Source organism: Anopheles merus, chromosome 2R, assembly GCF_017562075.2.
Source record: "Anopheles merus strain MAF chromosome 2R, AmerM5.1, whole genome shotgun sequence".
Classification (NCBI taxonomy): Eukaryota; Metazoa; Arthropoda; class Insecta; order Diptera; family Culicidae; genus Anopheles; species Anopheles merus.
In genome coordinates, this window is record NC_054082.1 from 9,895,907 (window position 1) to 9,917,301 (window position 21,395).

The window sequence follows — 21,395 nt, forward strand, 5'->3', positions numbered from 1 at the left end:
CGAACCCGATATGCGCTCCAAACTACACTGCCACCTGGACGGGGTGGGTGTTTTGCACCTTTACGAACGATACGATGTGTCGGTGTTCACTAGTACAGTGCGTCCAAAAAGTATTCAGGCTACTACTAACAATTGGCGAAAACATTCTACTAAGATGCATCAGCAAATTCGTATGTAACCGGAACACCACGATGTCATGATACTAGAGCTCATTCAGCATAGTTGATACAGTAAAAATGATTCAAATTGATATGAAAAAAGATTGGGAACTACAAATCTTGTATGTTTAAAGTACTGAGAGTTCTAGCTCCGAGGACATGCTTTTAAAAAGAATCACATGTTTCAACACCGGGCAGAGCGGGAGAATATACAGAGCATTGACATTTGTGCAAAAGAACAAACCAGCCGTAACTAAACTAATGCAAACGACTAGATGTACTCTCAATATGATATCATTTGTAAATTTTTCAATTGTAACTTGTCCACGTGGCTCGGAAATGCAATATTACTACCAGAGATTAATTCCAACAAGTCTTGTAGTGATGAGTGATGCAAAAATACGCCTTTTAAGGTTCAATTTAGTTAGCGTGTCGTTAGAGTCATAGTTATAAATAAAGTCAGGAACCAGATCAAGTTTTTTGTTTGATTTGTTTTCATACGCATGATTACGTCAAAACTAGACGTAGACGAATACTTTTTGCACACCCATCCAAGGCCTTTTTTTAATTGTTTTAGTTGCTATTACTCTACTTTAAAGATTATTGTTTTAGAAATTTGTGTGCATTGAGTATCCCTTTATCAAACGTTATCATTACTTTTACCGAGCCAAGCCTACTCACCTTTTGCTGTACAAAATTCAGCAAGACGAATACTTTTAGGACTCACTGTAGGTGAAAGTATTGTTTATCAAACAGTGGAACGACATTAATGGTGTGTGCTCGCTGACATCTGCAGCGGTCTGGTTGTTACGGAATCGGTACCAGTTGTGCAAATATTACGATTGATTTTAATGAGATCAATTTTGGAAAACGACCTCATCGCGCCTCTGGGTATTTTGTGTTGTGCTGCAAATAATTAAACACTCATTTTAATGATGTCAACTGCACGGCGCGTTTCCAAGAAAGGAAAAAAAAGGACAGTTGCAAATTGTCTTTTTTATTTCAAATCGAAACAAAGTAAACCATCACCACCGTTAATTGTGCCCTGCCCCGCTTCCCATTTCCAGCGGAATACTTTGAAAACGGCCACTGCCACCCGTGCCACTCGACGTGCGAAACCTGTACCGGGCCGACGGAGAACGAGTGCCTGACCTGCGCCTCGAACCTGCTGCTCCAGGGCGCGCGGTGCGTGAACGTGTGCGACGACGGCTACTACATGGAGGTGGGCGTCTGTGCCAAGTGTCTGCACACCTGCACCCAGTGCGTGTCGCGCATGAACTGCACCGCCTGCATGAAGGGTTTGCAGCTGCAGAGCGGCGAATGCCGCACCACGTGTGCCGACGGGTAAGTTCGTCGCTTGTCGCAAACCAAGAGAAAACCAAGCCTACTAATGTGCGCGCTCGATGCGTTCCTCCCCCCCCCCCTTTTTTTCTGCAGCTACTACAGCGATCGTGGCACCTGTGCGAAATGCTATCTGAGCTGCCACACGTGCAGCGGGCCGCGCCGGAACCAGTGCGTCCAGTGCCCGGAGGGATGGCAGCTGGCCGGTGGTGAATGTTTCCCCGAGTGTCCGGAAGGGTTCTTCAAGACGAAGTTCGGCTGCCAGCGCTGCCACCATTACTGCAAGACTTGCAACGGTAAGGATACGTTTGATAAACTAGCTGCTGGACCTTACAGTTCGCCTAAATGTATGATATTCGAGTGCTACAAACGCCTAAATGTATGCTATTTGAGTGTTGTAAGCGCTTTTTCAGTGTGCAATGGCTGAATTCAAACCCAGAATGCTCTTCATACAACGATGAACGCAATAATGAATGTTTCTCCTTGTTGTATTCCCCTCTTGCCGCAACACAGGAGCTGGCCCGCTGGCCTGTACGACCTGTCCCGCGCACAGCATGCTGCAGAACGGGCTGTGCATCGACTGTCTCGCCTCGCAGTACTACGATCCGCCGACGCAGACATGCAAAACGTGCCACGAGTCGTGCCGGACGTGCAGCGGCCCCGGACAGTTCTCCTGCCTCACCTGTCCCTTCCCGCTGCACCTCGACCGACTCAACCATCAATGTGTGCCTTGCTGTGCGGCGGACGCATCGCCCGACGATCAAAGCTGCTGCCACTGCGACAAAGCGACCGGTAAGTGTGTGTGTGTGTGTGTGTAGAGTGAGCAGGAGCCAGCATGCAGGAGCGCACCAACAGCTTAATGATGGCTTTCCGTTTTCGGTATTACCCCACAGGTGGCTGTATTAACGCATCGCCCGCCGGCAAGCGACGCATCGGTGCCGAGCAACAGTTGCTGCAGTTCGGCGAGGAGAGCGGTGCGCCAGCCGTACCCGGCGATGGCGGGGCAGCGACGCCCGGTCAGGCGGCGGGTCGGGCCTGGCAGCAGTTCCTAACTAGCACGTCCACGCCGACGCTGATGGTGGTCGCCGTGTCCGGCTGCCTGCTGATTGTTACCCTGTTTGTAGTGATATTTACCGTTTTACAGGTGAGTTTTGTTTCGCCGAAAGGAGCCTTTTGCCGCTTTAAAGCATTCCAGTTCCATAGCTTCAGTCAGAGTGCCCATGAACCAAGGTGCAAGGTTGTGTAGCGCGTCTGATCCGCACCGATTGCTTATTAATCTTATTCCTTAATTAATCCTACCCTCAATCGTCGTTCAATTTACCCTCTCCGAGGCGAGCACACGTGTTCGGATCAGGACATGTCGGGACGATCCATCGGCATCCAGGGCCCGTCAGTGTCGTGATGCAATGCTGTGGAAGCGTCTGAGGGATTTTAACCGGCAGATTGAACGATTGGTGTGCTGCTCGCAATTTCCGATACGTATCTGGCACCGCAAGCAGATTACGAAATCATTTTTGAACCCGTCGTGTGTGTGTGTGTGTTTGCCAATGTCGCGCGCCCATCCACACCACCTACGACCGACATCGATAAATCACCACCAGAGTTGCTCCATCGATCGGATAAGCTCCCGAAATGACTGCTTTGAAGCAGGGGAGCCCGCACGGTAAAATGCTGCCAGAGAGAAGGGAAAATTCCAATTATCCATTCCACGGTGGTTTTGCTGGCTTTTCTGGCCACGGCGACGGGAGAGGTTGTTTAATCGGAAATATGATTAAATCTGATGCGAACCTCCAGCACCGGGCATCCACCTCCTGCCCCACGGTGATGAGCTTGTGAAGCGATGTTCTGAGGATCTGAGTGTGTTCCCGCTTGCAGAAAATCAAGATCCTTTCCCACTCAATGCGCCCCACCGAGAAGGAAAGGATGATTCCGCCGGCATCTATATTGACGCACTCGTGAAGGGAAGCTTTCTAACCCAACCCACCACCCAGTGGTGTAGCACAACGCAGCACAACCAGAGGGCGACCGCAATTTTCGGCTTTGATTTACGATGAGCGAACCGCGACCGTGCTTTGCGAGGGACGGTGGCGCCAGGGCGAAAGGAAATGAAAAGAATCCCCTTGTTTGCGCAACACAGCGCGACGAACAGAGAGGCAAGTTTTCCTTTCTCTTCGCTCCCCCTGGAGGACGTGGCGATACGTCGGCTAGGGGTTTCCCCGTAAACGCACCTTGTGCACGCCGACAAGCCGCAAATCAATTTGTCGCGCTAAGCCAACATCGTCACTTCCGGTGTGCCGGGATGGTTTCCATGCCTTCCGCGGGGAGGGGGTGGGGGGGAAGAGCCCACAAGCGGATTAGCGGGGCGCACCTTCCCCGTTCATGCCTTGTTTGCCGTTGCGATCCTTGGATTGCGTTACGTGTTGGTGCGCTACAGCTAATCGAACTATGTTGACAAGAGTTTTAAGGCGCGGGAAAATCCCGTGGCAAAAACAACGCGAGTGGAAATGGAACCCCCTCGGCTACCGGTGTGGCACTTCCGCTGGCAAAATTCGGTGCTTTATTTATGACAACAACCCCGCCCACTTCACCCGCAGAAGGGTATTATCAACTTTTGACACCACTTTCTGGTGTCGGTGTTTAAAGTCGAACCAGCGTGTAGCGTTGCCTCACTTTCACCGTCTGAGGGGACTGAGGGGACTGAAGTCCTATTTGAAACTGAATCGGATGTGTTTGTACGGAGACTACGAACCACGGAGCTTGGGGGGGGGGGGGGGGGGGGTTCTTTTATTTCTCGTGTTTTGTTGCCTTAAAGCGCGCTCGTGCTAATTTGAGTTGTAGTCGGGATGGCTTTAAACGCTTTTTGCGGCTTCCGCCGATAAGGTATTTTGAGTGTACTTAATGGTTTTAAGAGACCGCCGAGGAGACATTGCCCAAAGCGATGGTCTGTTATAATGACTTTTTAATAATGTTGCCATCATTTTGAGGCGATTTAAATTGTAAAAAGTACGTCTGGTACTTTTCGAAAACATGCAAGTTCAACTAAATGACAAATGTTGTACAGATAAATCAGAAAATAACTTTACATACAGATTGCATACTTGCTGGCGCAATACGGAGCACCGCCGTAGGCGTCTCTTTTTCTTGCGCGCCGAATTGTATGCAAGCTGCACTGCATATTTGTTTTTATAAGCAGGCAGTGCTGCAAAATGTCATGAGCATGACGTGACGATCACCACCGAAAACAATGAACATATCCATGGTAGCTTGATGCTCATTGCTGATAGTCAATAAAAGTGCGTCATGATATGCAGAACACGACGTGCGATACTCTGACTGACAAGCTGAGCTTAATGCCGGCGCAAGAATAATCATGATTTTTTTCTGACTGTGAATAGAGCTGCCAAACACTCATGACTGAAACAAAAATAAAATCTGCTCACGTACACAACGGGGATGGTCAGAGGTGAGACTCAATCATTTTCGCGTCACGAGCACTACTGCCAGAGGTGAGACTCAAACATTTGGTGGACCATCAACATGCTTGGTGACATTTTTTTAGCACCCATCTCTTTGTCACACACTTGGTGGCGACATTTTCCGGCGGTGATAGTCACGAAATTCTTAGAAAATAATTGGCGTGTGGTCCCAAGCAGCAAGATGAGCTCGGTCTATTTTTATGGTCTGTCGGGTCAGACAGAACGAGAAACCATGCTCATTTTGTTGCTTGGGACTACCCGCACGCACCGCATTTCTCCCATGACTATCGTGATGATCAAGAAAATGTCGTGAACAAGTGACTGACCAAGAGTTGATTATAAAAATATCACCAAGCACGTGATGGTCGCACCAGCTGATCATCACAGTAGAGCTCGTGACGCTGACATGATTTTGTTTTAGCCGCAATTTGTTATGACTATATCAGTGACATTTTGCAGAACTGATCTCAGTAAAAAAAGTCACGATAAAGTGACTGGCCAAGCATTGGTTGCTAAAATATCACCAAGCATGTATTGGTCACACTAACTGTCTGAGTATCACCACTGATCATCACAATTGAGTACGTGATGTTGACACGGATTTTGTTTCAGTCAGAATTTTGTATGACATTGCCAGTGACATTTTGCCGCATTGTTAAAAAGTTTTAACATTTGACCAATTGCATACATTCAGGGCTCAAAGTGCACCTACATCAGTGCTACCTGCATACCAAATCTATCCTGTTAGTATCATTGCTAATTCTATTGAGTTAAAACGGCAATCAACTGGAATGTTTTCTCTTTTCCCTTTGACGCCCTCAAACAATTGGCTCAGCTAACAAGCAATTCCAATCCTGTTAAGCGATTTATTCGCGCGAGTGTGGTTATAAAACATAAAACGAATTCTATTGCATAAGGGATGTGTTGTCACTTCCGAGGAGAGTGAGCATTTGAAAAGAAAAACTACTTTTCAATTATACGACAATTTACCATAATGGATCAATCGCAACCGTTTTTAGATGGATGAATGCTCATCACTTGTAGGACTCTGGGTAGGAAGGAGATGATTTATTTGTGAATTTGTTTTACAAGTTGTACGATTAAAAAAGGTGTGATAAATTGGTCTTTACATACTTCTTCAAAAAAGTACAGAAAAACCAACAAAATAATTCGTTATAATACATTTTTTTTCTTTCTTTTTTATCTCTTTTCATCTTTCTCCGTCCCGATCTGCAAACTTTGTTCCACCAATCGACCGCGAGCGTAGAAGCGTAGCCAAACGATGTACACTGGAATTAAGTATAATAAATTAGGCAAGAAAGCAGCGTCGGGCCGAACCACCAGGATATCGATACCGGCCGATGGCGATGATTTACTGGAACCAATTGTAAATAACGATGAGGATGAGGAGGAGGAGGAGCAGAACGACGACGACGACGACGACGACGATGAGGATGAGTCTGGCCAATCGGGCCCGGATGGTGGAGAGGAAGAGAGGCACCAACGACGTGGTGGTGGTGGAGGACGTGGCGCTCGCTTTGACAGCCGGAGGTCAACCGCAGCGATGGCGACCGCCGCCCGAGGGAAGCGGACGTTCCGGTATGCGCCCACCGCCCACCGGACCTAGGCTGTTACGCGTGGCTGGATGGATCTGGAAGCGGAATGAACACAATTTTACATCTCTCCATCCACATCCCTCCTCAAACAAATGACCCCTTCCTCTTCCGTTGTCCTTCTGCACTTTCATCATCAACCAGCAACCAGCGGCCCCCTTGTATCATCCATTCAAATGAAAATGGCCCTAACAAGGAGTGTGCGTGTATGTGTGTGTGTGGCATAGAGAAGCGTGTGTGAGCAATGTTGGCATGTGTGTCGTGAAAATATTTGCGTGTGTGTGTGTGTGTGTGTGCGTGTATGATGAATGCGTTTTTGAGTGTGCATGTGATTATGGGAAATTGGTCACCGGAAAAAAAACGGACATTTAATCAAGCGAAAGCCAACCAAAAACCGCGGCAAACGGCTGGATCGGCAGGGCTGACCACAGACGGCTGACAGGTGAGGTGAACGAACGGGTGCGTAGTCGCCATTCATCATTAGTTGCATTGCAGCGCGGTTGCGTGGAAACGGCCGTTCCCTTTCCAGCGAGCGACTGATGCGGGAAGGCTGAAATTTGATCTTTTTTCTTTCTTTCTTTTTTTTCGTTAGCGCTTTGATCCTAGGATGCGTGAAAACAAAAGGGAGGGGTATTTCGGAAGGGTTTAAGATGTGTGAGAGGGAAATGGAATTTAACGCAAAAGAGGTCCTGCGGTGGCTTTTCCGCTCTTTACCACGGTTCCTTGCAGTTTCAGCAGCAAACGGGCGTGATTTTACGCGAATTTTCTGCTCTTTTTGTATGTTTTGGATTTATTTTGTGCTCTTGCTTTCTGTCCTGTTTGAACACTCTTACTATAGTTTCTTTATTTGTGTAATAGAATGATCTTTTACATCAATTTTTTCCCCTGTTTTGTTTTCTTTCCATTTTTTTTATTAATTTCTACATTATTTTTCGCATCTTTTTTCTAATCCTTACATTTTTATCCTTCACATTATCTCTTATTTTATTGGAATGTCTTACATGGTTTGCCAGGAGTTATCATAGCTGTGGAACACTTGACCACTTGCTGTGGAACACTGTGGACTCCTTCTTACGTGAAATGAACCTAAAGTAATGGGAATTGGACTCTATAGCACTCTTGTTGGATAAATCTAGTAGGAATTTCGAAGGGCTCTGTCTAATAAGGGTGCCATAGATTCCAATTTCCAACAGATGAAGCTCATTTCTAGTAAGAAAAAGACAAGAAAGTGTTTCACAACTATGAAAACCCCTGGAAAACCCTGTATCCATTGTTTCTCATTCTCGTTTTACTATTTTCTTTGCACTTTTCTACGTTTCAACATTACTTGCTCTTTCTATTCCACTGTTTCTTCTAATTTTTCTATCAATACCTACCACTTAATAATTTCTGAATGCGTTTAATTAATTCTGTACGAATGTGCGCGTGACTATGTATGCCACCAATAGTTAACAGCATGTGAGCGTGAATGTGAATCTGGTGTCGTAAGTGAGTAGGAAACGAAATCAAAAATCCCTTTCAATTCAAGCGCACAAACGCAACCACATCATGCTTGTGGTGCATGTGTGCGTGTACGTGTGTGGATTGGTACATGAAAATGCAACTAAAGTGCGGAGACAGAAACGAAAGAAGTTAGGGAATATTATATATATATACAGATATATACAACTACACTTAAATAGATATATATTGAACTATACATATTTTTTATTTTGAAAACGTGCGTCCCACGAAGGACAGCGTGCTGCAGGGGGGGAGAGACCGTTGGCAGCGGGGGTTCAGTGGAAATGCTTAAAACGGGAAGGGGAAAAGGAACATCGAGCAGTCGCGTCGAGCGTTGAAGCGAAAAGTGTTTCGCAAGTGTTGCTAGAAGCAGACCCGGCGGAAAGGAAGTGGAAGAGACAAAAAAGAAAACTCTTTTTAAAACACGAACCATCCCCATCCCCGCTCCATCCTGCATCTTTGCAGCGTGGTGTTGCACATTGTGTACAGGAAACCCCCGTTCAGGCAATCCCGCTTATAGCGACGGTTTTAGCGACGGTGCAGGAAACGAAGGGCCAAGGAACAAAAGTGCTTGGAGTTTAAAAGAAAAAACCGCGAAACGCGAGAGGAATGGACAGCATTTTCCACTGGGAGTTGATGAAAAGTGGAGAAGGGAGGGGTAAAACATGCATCGTTGAAGCAACGTGAAAAACACTCGCATTAAAAACACACAAACACTCACACTCACACACAGCAGCCACATTGTTGAAACCGAACGTGAAACGATTGTGTCCGGTACGTTGTTCGCGGGAAGGGGTAAAGCCAAACCGAAACTATTGCATGGGGGAGTGGGGAGAAGGTGCGACATGCAAAAGAATGTAAATTAGAAAACAAAAACAACAACAACAACAAATGTGGAAAGAAAAGAAAACAGGGGTGATATGGTGTTAAGCTAGATAAATTTAATTATGTTTTTAAGTTAAGCAGATAAATAAACGTAAAGAAAAACAAACAAAACAAACACACAATTTGCACTGGAGAAAATACGCGAGAGACACAACACAATGAAGAGCAGCGGGCCGAAGCCGGAGTTGGAAAAAAGGCTAACTTAATGGGACGAAACTGCTTGACTTGAATTAAACTATACAACAGAACACAAAAACAAGAGACTCTCAACGACTAAAATCAAAACAAATAAACAAAACAAAAAAGGAGAAAAGGGAAATGTGAACAGAAGAGGTGTTAAAGGGATAAGATAAATAAAGTTTGAGCAGCGGATGACACACACGACCAGGCAAATGCTGCTGGCCCTGCTGAGAGAGCACGCGTCGTGAACAAATGTTCGTGACCCATTCGTACTGACTCTCGTGCCGTCTCGAGAGCAAAATCTCTACCACTGAAAGTGCATGAAAGCAGCAACAACAACACACAAACAAAATGTTCGACTTGTTTTTGTAAAAAAAAGGATTGAATAAAATGGAAACAAACCAAAATCCGTGCCGACGCTGCTTCTATTTCGATTTTTCCATATTTTAGATAAGCAGAAAGAAACGACGATTGAAGGGGAACTCAAGCGAGAAAAGAACGAACGAACGCACGAAGGAGAGAAATAAAACTAAACAAGGTAAGGTAAAGCTTTAATTGATTTATTTCCCTTCGTTTCATAATGCTCTAAAAACAATGGAATGGTCGCACACTCTACCGCAGATACTCGCCCAGCTCGATTGGCCGCGCGCCGTTGCCGGGCTGGGCGAGATAGAAGCGCGCCCGGTACTTGCCGCCCGTTTTGCGCGAATATATCGTGTCCATCTCTTTCACCACGTCGGCAAGGGCTGCCCGCTGCACCAGCGTCACCGTGCAGCCACCGAACCCGCCGCCGGTCATGCGCGATCCGAGTACGCCGCGGGTCGCGACGGTGGCCTCGACCAGCAGGTCCAGCTCGTAGCAGGACACGTCAAAGTCCTCGCTGAGCGATTTGTGCGATTCCGTCATCAGCTGGCCCATCTGTGCGCCGTGAACGGCGGGAGAGAGAGAGAGAGAGAGAGAAAATAATGAAACGAAAGGCAAGTCACAACAAAAATGGAGACCTCCCCCGAAGGCGGATCGAACTCGACGATCGAAATTCGTTCGCGATCGCCGTTTCCCGGGAACGATCGACGCGCGCAGAGTTTTGTACCAGGCAAGCAGAAGCGCAAAGAGGTAGCGCCCGCACGATGACGATCAGACGACGCAACAGCTATCTGACTCGCTCTCGCACGTGATGGGTGAAGCGAGCAAGAAAGATGCGATCAAAGTTGCATGGAACAGAGTTAACCCTTGAGTGGTCAGCGGTGCCAATGGAAGCGTAGCATGCCATACAAATATTATAGCTGTATGCTATAAAATGAATAAATTGTTTTTAAGTCTTTCCGATGGAAAATAATTCATTTCCATTTGCCCATTGCTGGAATTTAATTATCTATTGCAAACGAGTTATCTCGCAACCAAGTGCAGTGCTACATTATTATTTACTGGCTGTAAGTTGTTTAACGAATCGTGTGTCCTAAAACTTCAAAGTATCAAGTCGGTTAGAATGAAATTCATTTACAGGGTTTCCCACGATTTATTGGTCAGTTCCCATGATTTTTTGGTGCGTTCCCACGATTTTTTGGTCGTATCCCATAGATTTTTGGTTCGTTCCCATAATTTATTGGTATTTTCCGATTGGATATCAATACAATTGGACCAAAAAATTCTGGGAAACGACCAAAAAATCGTGGGAACGCATCAACAAAATATGGGAACCCACCAAAAATTGATGGGAACCGACCAATAAATCGTGGGAAACCCTGTAATAAAATATGAGCAGAAAGCATTAACATTCCATTGCTAATTGTTTTTTCCATAATGATAGCTTGAGCTCACACGCATCGGACACATTTCCATTGCGTACACCCGTTCACAATTTCCCAACTGTGTCGCACGTGTCTGTTAGTGCTTCATCCACAAACTACCACCGGCTGGTGCCAGTAGGCAGCTTTGATCAGCTATTATTATTTGTCACCATCATGGCACACACAAACCACCTCAACAGGTGCGAACGGGGTGAAATTAATTTCCCCAACTACGCCCTTACCTTGGTAAAGTCCTTCGCCTTAAGCGCTTCGGCGGCCGCCTTCGTACGCTCGATCTCCGTTATGACGTGCCGGGCTCGGCGCACCAGCAGCTCGTTTGCATTTTCCAACGCTAGTGTGTGAGGGAGCGAATAAAATTGCAATTGAAATCAAATGGCACAAAAGGTAACAATACGCTAGCACCAGATGGTTCGGATGCGAACCAACAGCAAGCAGACCAGCGCCTCACCTTTCAGATGCTCCAGCGTGGCATCCCTGTAGCTGTTCAGGCCCATCAGTTCCAGCGCTTCCTGGCACTGGCGCCGCCGTACCGGGTACTCGCTAGAGGACAGCTCGTGCTTGACGTTGGAGTTGCAGATCAGTATTGCCAGCTCGGGAGCATCGAACGGGATTGGTTCCGTGTCCAGATTGCTGGAAGTAAACATTGAGCGGAAAAAAAAAACATTGCCGTTAACGTTAAAATTGCACACGAAATGCAAGACGGTCGGCAGCTGGCTGAAGCATCTCCCGATACAATTGCATTGTGTGAACGTTTTCCTGGAAGCTTCTGCTGCAAGCATTCACAATTTCTGCAACCAGAGGCAGCATTTGTGCCAGCAGCAACGTGCTTCGAAAGTATACACATAACTTGCCCTGAAGATAAGAAGTTTTTCTACCGTTACATGCATGGGTTGCATGATGATGGGAGGCGGGAGATCACATTCTCAAAGAACTTGCTCCTGGCATGTTTGGTGAAACTGCAGGCCGTAAGCCCGCAGCTCGGGCGAGAAGCGGAACAATTTGCACATCACATCACGTTGTGGCTTCCAACGCTCAAAGACGCAGCGCCATCCATCTTCCTCCTAGCGTCACCATGGGGGTTGTTGTGGTTATGGGCCCTTCACTGGCTTCATCCACCCATCCAGCCCAAGGAGAAGCAAGCTTCTTTTTCACGCACACACACACACAAGCACCTCTACCGTTTAATAAAGCACACCCAGCATGCGGATGATAATGGTTGCCGTGGTCGGTTTGATGTGCTGCCTTTTAAAAGCGTCCTTAATTTACACACCTTAGTGGCAGCTTAGCTGACTTAATTGACATTTAACGCTTCAGGAGTTGTGCTGCTATGAAGGATATTTTGCATCAAAACCCAATTTACCGAGGAAAAGATGGTTAAAGGATGCCTCTTTATGTAGATGACAATGGATTGGATTGATACGATCAATCGATTACATGAGCAACTGGTTCTTCTCGAAACAATTTACTAATGCTTTTACTAAGAAAACAATCACTTCAACGTGTGCTCTCGTGTGCTCTCTCTCAATGGTGGTAATTGATTTTCAATTGATAAAGAGTTCCAGCGATACCCAACGCACGTTACCAGGATTTATGGTTCTAAGTATGATAACAATTCTTTACAGGAAGGTAAAATGTGTTTTATAATTTACCTTATCAGGGGTACATTGCAGTACAATACATTGTACACCCATTAGCGTAAGAACAAATCGGATATACAGGGTTTTCCGGGGGTTCTCATAGTTGCGGAACACTTCCCAGCCTCTTTCCTATTGGAAGTGAACTTCATATGATGGAAATTGGACTATATGGCACCCTTTTTGAACAGGCTGCTTGAAATTTCCTATTGGATTTGTCGAACAAGGTTGCCATAGATTCCAATTCACATTAGATTAAGTTCATTTCAAGCAAGAAAGAGGCAACAAAGCTTCCCACAGCTATGAGAACCCCTGGAAAACCCTGTAATGATTGTACTGTATGCTTCATGATTTGCACAATTTGCACAACACTGTCTAGGACACAGCTCAAACCTTCTCCATTCGAATGTCTGTAACTGCTACCATCCTGGTACTGGCGTTCCGCATTAACTCTGCAATTGTTACTAATTGTGCCGTGTAATGTGTGTGTGTGTGTTTGTGTGCCTTATGCGGACGGGGAAAACTGTTGCAATGTTTCCATCGGTTCAAATGTCAGCTGCACATCTGTAAAGCCACCCATTGCAACCGTACAAAACGCAACCATCTTGCGTTGGCAAACGTATCAAGCGGCTGATTAGTAAGCCCTCGTCAGTGCAAGGCCCTCGTGCGTATCGCTCGTACCTTCAGTAAATGCATGTGCACCCATTGCTACCACCAATGGCATGTTTCATATTTCCGCTTCCCGTGTTAACAACAGGGCACACGGATGGTCCTCGAACAATCCACCTTTCACATCTTTCACCGGCGTGTGTGCTTAACTGTGTATCTGGTCCGGAATGGGAGGCTTTTCCGGTGCATTCGATCCGTTTCCGATCCGATTTTCTAAGGCTCCGTTCCGCAGACGGGCGGCGGCTGACTGACGCTGAGGAGTAATGAATGTCTTCCGGTGTGCTCCTGGATTTCCACCCAGTATATGTCCGGTTGCAACCCTTGCTTCATGCCCTGCAAGGCATTCGCTGTCAGAATGGCTCTGTGGGTTGATAAGGAACGTCTCGTGCGCCCCACAACCCGACACCTTTTGTGTGTGTGTGTTGTTTGTATGTGTTGGGAAGAGAAAATAAGACGTAACTCCCTTGCAGCCCGGAAGAAAGATAACACCGGGTTGACAAATTGTTTCTTGGCATGTTTGCATTCTCTAGCCTGTCTGCTCAAGTAGCAATGGGAGGGAGAGCCAGTGGAAGGTAAGTAAACACTGGTGACGAATTTCTACGTCGGTGTCGGTTTTAGGGATAAATATTGCCAAGGAAGGCGTTGAATGTGTTTGTATTGAAAAATTGTTTCCGACATTATCCGATGTTATGTTTGAAGTTATGTTTAAAAGGAGATTAGAATTTAAAACGGTAGTAAAGCAATTGTATAAAACTATCCAATACGAACTTAAAGCCAGCTAGTATTCCAATGCATGAGCATCAAATGTCCAGGTGCACCACATTTTGTCCGAATCCATAGCAACCACCTGTGAACAACCAGGTAGCTGGCTAAACATTCTTGTGCTTTCAATCTTTCGCAAATAAAACATTTTTGGAAGCAGCAATCAAGCGGGAAGAAGTAATGCATTACTCAAACGCATACTCTCAATGAGCGCATAGCTGCTAGCGCCCTCTATTGTAAAAGCCTCCTAACTACCTGGAGATGACCCAAGCAACAAAATCAACCTTCCGTCTCGCTCTGTCAGGCTTGATGGTCTGTTGAGCATGCACTGGTGCCATGTTTGGGAGTTGGCCGTGGTGAATCAAATGTTAGAGGCTTCCTTCGTCCCCGGTTTTGGCAAGATTTGGGAGAGCGTAATCAAACGTACCAGCATGTCAACATGCTCTAATCATTTGCAACACCGAACACTGAGCACACAATGAACGGCATACAGCCAGCCGGGGCAAGCTTAATCCCCACACACGAGTACGGCACGCTGCAAAATGGAATATTGCTGCTCATACTCCATCGTCTCGTACGATGCACCAGATGGGAATGGAGAATATTCTAACCCATATATCCCACCCACCGGAACCGTTGATAGAGAAAGGATTAGCTAGCACGGACGGGCGGCATCGCCAGTGGTGTTTGAGATTTTGTTTAAACCATCAACCCCCCTGGGCCCACCCGTCCCATCCCGCTGTACTCCGGCACGATTACGTTCGATTCACCGAACTTAATCGTTCGAACCGGCATCCCGATCCTTGCAGTACGCAGAACGCTTTGACAATGACGGAGCAGTGGGGCTGCTTATGTCCGGCAGGCGACATCTTCGACAAAGAGTCGTTGGGACTGGTTGAGCTTTTCTTGGAAAACACACTACGCTACGAATATATTAGCCACGAAATGTTCCCCTGCAAGGAGAGTAGCTGAAGCCTGCAGCGTGCTGAGGTTTCAGCTCCGGATTAGAGACGGATGGCTGTGGGGAATCATTTTGTGCACCTTAATTAAAGAGATATGCATCCGGGTAAGGCGTTACACTCGTTGTCCGCATCCGTTTCATCCACCGAATGGGCAGGGGTTTACCTCACGTCAAGTGACCGTTTCCGGTCCGGAGACGGAGCGGATGAGAAGTTCAGCATTATGTCCAGTGACAGCCGGACCGGACCTTGACCACCACCCTCGTTCGTTCGCTTTAGGGCCACCTGACGAGCTTATAGCGAGCGGATTAAACCACGTCCCCACTGGGTCGTTGTCCAGAAGCTGCAACATAATGCTGCACCACCACGAGTGCCGTGATTGTGTCACGCATGAGAAGATGCCTTAAAATCACAAAACTCTTCCTGCCCTGTTCGCTGCGACACGTGTTGCTGGTGATTCTTAGGGGCAGAAAGCAAGATATACTAAGGCTATTGGCTGCTTAAAAGCTGCTCAATGAGTGACCAAGAGGTTTCGTAAGGGAAGATAACGACAAAATAATCTCCATCCCATGCCGTGACAATATTTTTAGGTGACAATATTGTATGAAAAAGTCTTAGAGCTGGTAAAAGCTTAACTCTTTATCGTAAAAAGTATGATGAAGGTTTCTACAGGTAGGGAATGTTGTCAGGATCATATAAATCCCCTGAAAACCGAACCACCATGGCCATGTTTTGAAGAATTATCAGCCCAAATCCACTCAATGTTCAAGATTTTGACCAACAAGCTATAACGTTTGCTGTGCTGTGAGGCTTTAGACAGTTGCCTTTGTACCGAGATACCGTGTACTGCAACTAAAACTGAGTATACTGATGCTTCCGAGTCCAGGACTCGTATTTCTTCGCATTGAAGTTGTCACAGATGGATCCGAAAGCATTAAAACACTTACGAATGGTTTGCCAAACATTTCACCGTCTTCGATTCTTTGTCCAAATGGAGTTGTCAGCCTTTACATCTGGTCATTCGGAGGTGTTTTGTAACTGTAAATTCCACGAACACTTCATCAACCAGGATCACCAGTTTTTAGCACAGCAGATAGTCACTTTTACGGTTCTGGGTTTCAGGCTTGCAAGGTCAGGCTTTCGACCCATATTGTTCTTGTTATTAACGGCTTAGTTTCTCATTTTTTTACGCTAACTGATTCATTAGAACTTCGGAAACCGTGCACCTTTAGTCGTCAAGAGCACCCAAATCGTTGTGAAATCAATTGAACGACCCTGGCTTTCGCTGTAGTACCGTATGATTCCCGCAGAGGGCGCACTATAACAAATAATATAAATAGAGGAGGATCGGGCACGAAGCCCTCTTTATCGACAGTTCAAGTGAAATAATATATCAGCTTCAGGGGCAAAGTTATAAATCAAACTGTATGATCGATTAGAATAAAACCAAGAGCATAGACGATGTCATCTGTGATGGAAGAGCGACATCTTCTGGGATCTGTGCCAATGCACAAAGCGTACATTCAACTGAAACCCCGCATTCCTAAAAATTGACGTAATGCTAAGAGCCCAAATATCCCTATTAAATCTATGGTTTTAATAAGTAGTGATGTGTACTTACCGACAATCGATCAACAGCGCATGATCGGCTCGACCACCGAGCGCAATCAGCTGGTCCATTATGCCACACGGCACGTTCGCGAACGTATGCTCCGCCCGCTGGCACATCTTGGCACCGTCGGCCATACTGTTATTGTTAAAAGAGTTAAATTATTCAATGATAAACCATCACCACCCATCCTTCCGACTAACCTAGGCACAGGTTTCCCAGTCAGCCGCTCCAGAAACGTTAGGGTGGCGACCTCGAGGGCGGCCGAGCTGGACAGCCCACTGCCCACGGGGACGTTCGTGTGGATGACCGCATCGAAGCCCGGTACCGGCTGGCGGAAATGAAACATCACACCTTTCACGTAGTTAAGCCATCTGGAACAAAGGTTACACGTTGCACGTTAGATTTATTCCGCACAGCCTTTCGAACAATTATTGGTTTGCCCAGCGGAATCGTTTAGTAACGACAGTTACACAAGGATGATACTATAATTGCTTCTTAGCTTGTTCCGGTTGATCAACACGAAGCTTTAATTAAATCGACCACCCACCATGCGCGATCCCCTTTTATCCTTCACTTTTCCCTGCATCCCGGGAAATCTCCGCCAAAGCAACTAATCAATCTCAGCTCTAGTGTGAACACACCAAAAATTCAATCTAACAACTCGTTTTCAATTACATTTTCGCGCGGAAATTAGCTTCCCAGTAAGCCAACCGATTCTGCCCTATCGTTTGATGCCACTCGTCACGCGCGTGTGTGTGTGTCGGGGAAGGTTTTGTGAAATATGATTGTACCGTGAACGGCATTGTTACACGTCCTCCCAATGCATTTCCGCGTTCGCACATTACACAATCATGAACCATCAACGGATCTGATGCAAACACTCCGAAATCGGGGAGGGTGAAAAAATAACATCAAGCACAAACAAGCCCGCACCGAATCATCCCGTCGAACGGATTGCAATTATAATGATTACGATGGTTAAAAAGGATTCCCCGGTACGCGGGGCAGAGAGTGTGTCGAAACCGTTGATTACAGTGTGCAGGGCGTGAAAATTGAACTAACCGGACCGGCTGGAGAAGGGCACGCCAGGTTTGGGCGGAGCAGTGAGGGCAGTTTCTGCTGCCTGGTAGCACCAATGCTACAGGTTGAAGTTTGCTAATTATAAATGCAATTAACTCGAGCCCCATCTCAAATTAGTGCTATTTGAATGGGCATGGGTGATGGGCTCGATACGGATGCGGAGCGAACAGGGTAGTTGGGCAGGATCAACAATAAGCTCTCGAATTGATGAAATTTTCGGACGAAAGTTCTTTTCCGCAACGCAGCTGCTATGCAAAAAAGAAGGGAAGGATGCAAAGCGTTATCCAGAACAAAGATTCGTTGGATTGGAGGTTTACGTACGGTAGGTATCGTTACGATTTGAAACGAATTACATTAATTGTTTGACAAAGAAAAAGGCCTTTTCCCCACAGGAATGGGGATGGAGCATTCAAACTAACATCCTCCTGCTGAGGATTATTATGCTAACTATTATTCTTGGGTTTTGTATTTTACACAGGATCTGATCGCTGAGGTTTGCGCTTTTACCCGCAATCATGAATTTGTAGCACAACTCAAACAACGTGTGAACGATGTGTGAAAGATGAGTTATGGCGCCTAATATTAGACTTTGCTTTATTTTCCTACAGGGAATGCGTATTTCACACTTTCAGGGCTTAATATCTAAGCTGAATGTGTGTGTTGAATTTATTAAAAGAAAGAAAACACTAACTGCTGATGAAGATGGTACATTGACAAACATGGTAGCGGAATCAGCTAATGGATCGAATTGAATACTGTACTGGTTCAAGAAGCGGTACCAGTTTGCGATCCGTACCATGACTGAGTTCTAGGAATAAAATCGGGAACAGTTCTATGTCCGGTATGGGATCAGTTCCAAAATCGAGTTTAATTCGGGATTTGATCCAGGAACGGTACGGGATTCCTGGATCTGATCCTGGAACGGTTTTGACTCAGTATCAGTTCCAAGACCAATATGAGTTCAGGTTCAATTCCAGGAAATGCGTTCAGAATCAATCCCAGGACCAATATGGGTTCAAGATCAATTGTATGAATCAGTGGAATGTGCTAAGGAATTGTGAAACAGGACCAGTTTAGGTACCGAATTACGCGAATGCTATGGGTACAGGTTCAGTTACAGGCCCGGTATACATTCAGGAATAGTTCCCGGGTCGGTATGGAGATCAGTTCCAGGATCAGTGACCATTCCAGGATGTACTCAGAACAAGTCGGCCCTGGAGTCTGGTAAGGTTTCCATATCAGTTCCTGGACCGATATGGGGTTTGGATTAGTTTCAATCCCGAAATGGGTTAAGGATGAGTCCCAGAAACTGGCATGGAATTAGGATCATTTTAGGACCAATAAACTGTCCAAATTAACTAGTCATAACAAAACTCATGAATCAAAGAACTCGTTTTTGCACTTCAATATGTTTGTATGTGATATATAACTTAAAATTTAACATATACTTAAGCATCCTTCTATGTGTTCAATCTGCTAATAGGTTATGCTTTAACAGGTGATCTATATAATAAGACAACCCATTCGAGGTCTACAAAACAATTGATTGCCTCGTCGACTAGCAAACAGTTAGCCACAAAGAAAATACCGAGTGTGAAAATATTATTATTGCATTCAAATGGTTTACCAATGTGATACAAATTAACTGTTGTACTTATATCATTGCACATAACAACAAAAAGGAAACTCAATACGATAAAATACCCTCGTGTGCGCTAACAATGACTTTGTCGAATTAAACAGTGCAACAATCGTGCGGAAGAGGCTTAAAACTGTTGCCCAAACGCTGTGCAAAAACTGGTGCAGTGCAGTACAGTGTGGGGGGGGGGGGGGGGGGGGGGAGGCGTGTGCATTATCGCCTTAATCACAGATAATCACCCGATCGCACGCACGGCCTATCCCGGTGGGAATCCACCAGCAATCCACCGAATCCTGGCCTGCTACGTCTATGTGTGTCTACAACTACTTTCACCGTCCATGACGACGATGATGATGTCAACGTGGTGGATAATGATCGCCATGACTAGCGCGTTGTTTTTCTTTGTATGTTTGTGTGCGTGTGTGTGTCTGTGCAGGTGTGTTGTTTAATTCTTCCACCATTCCATCCCGTCCCGAGTTTCCCCTTTCCATGCCAGTAACCAGCTAATTGGTGACAACAAACGCGCGCACCATGAGGAAGTCGCCCAACAGGCAGCTGTTGCCGGCCAGCCGCTCGGATTATGCACCCAACTGCAATGGCGAAACCCCAAGCCGCAAGTGCGATTCGGCGAACGGGGGAGGTGTGCCATGGGAGAGGGGCCTTAATCAAATTTTATCTTCCACCCACCACGAATGACACATGTTTTCGCAATCCGTTCCCACGCAAACTCGTACCACTTATACACACACATATGCATAGCAGGGGGATCGTTTTTTTACTTCCACCCCACCATTTTATGTACAGAAACCTTTCCACGCGTCGACCGACCGTGTACCTTCAAATTGGCTGATGTGTGCGAGAGCAAATGAGACAGCCAGAAAGAGAGAGAAAAAGAGAGGAAATGCACACAATTTTGTCCCCAAAATCCTTGTCACCCTGTGTCGATGTTGTGCGTTTGTGTGTGTATGGTGGACTGGAGGGGGGGGGATTAATCAATTCGGCTCGGAAAGCCCCGTACTGTTTTCCTGACGGAGGAAAACATTTACCAAATCCCACATGCAGCCAACTGCAACAAGCTTTCGCCTAAAACCGGGGCAAACCAAATCCGGTGCTGTTCTCCTCCGAGAAAAGGAAGACAAAATGGAAGAAAAATGGAAGAGCAAAAAAAAATATACCACATACCTTGCCCTTTGGTGCCCGTTTTTCCCCCGCACGGGATGCGGGAACAAGTACGCCATAAATAAAAACCTCCCTACCCCACAACAATCGAAAAATATAAGGACACGCTCGGGACATTTAAGCTGGACGATGTGAGCCGATTAGTTTTAGCTGCTTCACGCGCGCACGTCCTTGTGTGTGTCTGTGTGTGCATGGCAACGGCATCGCTTACTCCAAGCAAGGGCAAAAAAGAAAAAAAAAACCAAAACACCCATAACGCTCCCACGGGGAACATGTGAGAGTTTCTTCGCCGCGCAACACGGAACCCCCGGAAATGTGCCTGCCGGTTGTTTTTTCTTCTTCCTTTTTTTGCGCCCCCAAAACCCGGTAGCGCGCGAAGCTCCACTAACAACAGCGGCAGCAGCACGGTTGGGCGAAAAGTTTGCATGAATTATGTACACGTTTGCACATTCATTATGCGCGCGAATTTTCCGCGAGTTTTGATGTCGTATTATTTAATTTAAATACATGAATATGAAAATGAACGTGCACGCGCCCCGCGCTGCTTTCTTTCCGCGTTTTTCCTTGCGTAGGTGTGCACGAGCGAGGAGGTGCATCAGAAAGGGGAAGGTAAAAAGAAAACATCAGCACACACACACACACGCGCGCGCCCACGCGCGCATACTCTGGCGTGTACCTGCGATGGTGCATTCGTGTACCGGTGAACTTACGGGACGGTTTGGCAGGCACAGTGAGCCATCGAGGTGGTTAAATTGAGATGGTTCTCAAAGTTGTTGAATTTGGTTCACCAAAATGTTTTCATTCTTTCAGACACCATTAATTAAAAGTTTTCTAAAGTTCTGAAGTAGACAAAATTTGACACCTCTATCAATCGTACTCTAACCGTGATGGCCAAAA

The 21,395-nt window shown here is 46.3% G+C and overlaps 2 protein-coding genes across 12 annotated transcripts in view; one reads left to right on the forward strand and one right to left on the reverse strand.

Moving 5' to 3' along the window:
• Positions 1-8,897, forward strand: part of LOC121590582 (furin-like protease 2) — a 191,814-nt gene extending 182,917 nt beyond the window's left edge. For all 6 annotated transcript variants that reach the window (XM_041910379.1, XM_041910382.1, XM_041910381.1 and 3 more), the window contains 5 exons: positions 1,226-1,502; positions 1,596-1,795; positions 2,013-2,291; positions 2,393-2,643; positions 6,243-8,897. In XM_041910379.1, coding sequence (XP_041766313.1) covers positions 1,226-1,502; positions 1,596-1,795; positions 2,013-2,291; positions 2,393-2,643; positions 6,243-6,602 — 1,367 coding nt within the window. In that variant the 3' untranslated portion in view covers positions 6,603-8,897. The remainder of the gene's footprint in view (positions 1-1,225; positions 1,503-1,595; positions 1,796-2,012; positions 2,292-2,392; positions 2,644-6,242) is intronic.
• Positions 8,898-9,695: 798 nt separating this feature from the next.
• The window catches only part of LOC121589008 (galactokinase-like), a 29,549-nt gene continuing 17,849 nt past the window's right edge, over positions 9,696-21,395 (reverse strand). For all 6 annotated transcript variants that reach the window (XM_041907540.1, XM_041907538.1, XM_041907536.1 and 3 more), the window contains 5 exons: positions 16,801-16,971; positions 16,610-16,735; positions 11,413-11,594; positions 11,186-11,295; positions 9,696-10,074 (listed from right to left, as the gene is read on the reverse strand). In XM_041907540.1, the coding sequence (XP_041763474.1) occupies positions 9,769-10,074; positions 11,186-11,295; positions 11,413-11,594; positions 16,610-16,735; positions 16,801-16,971 (895 nt within the window). In that variant the 3' untranslated portion in view covers positions 9,696-9,768. The remainder of the gene's footprint in view (positions 10,075-11,185; positions 11,296-11,412; positions 11,595-16,609; positions 16,736-16,800; positions 16,972-21,395) is intronic.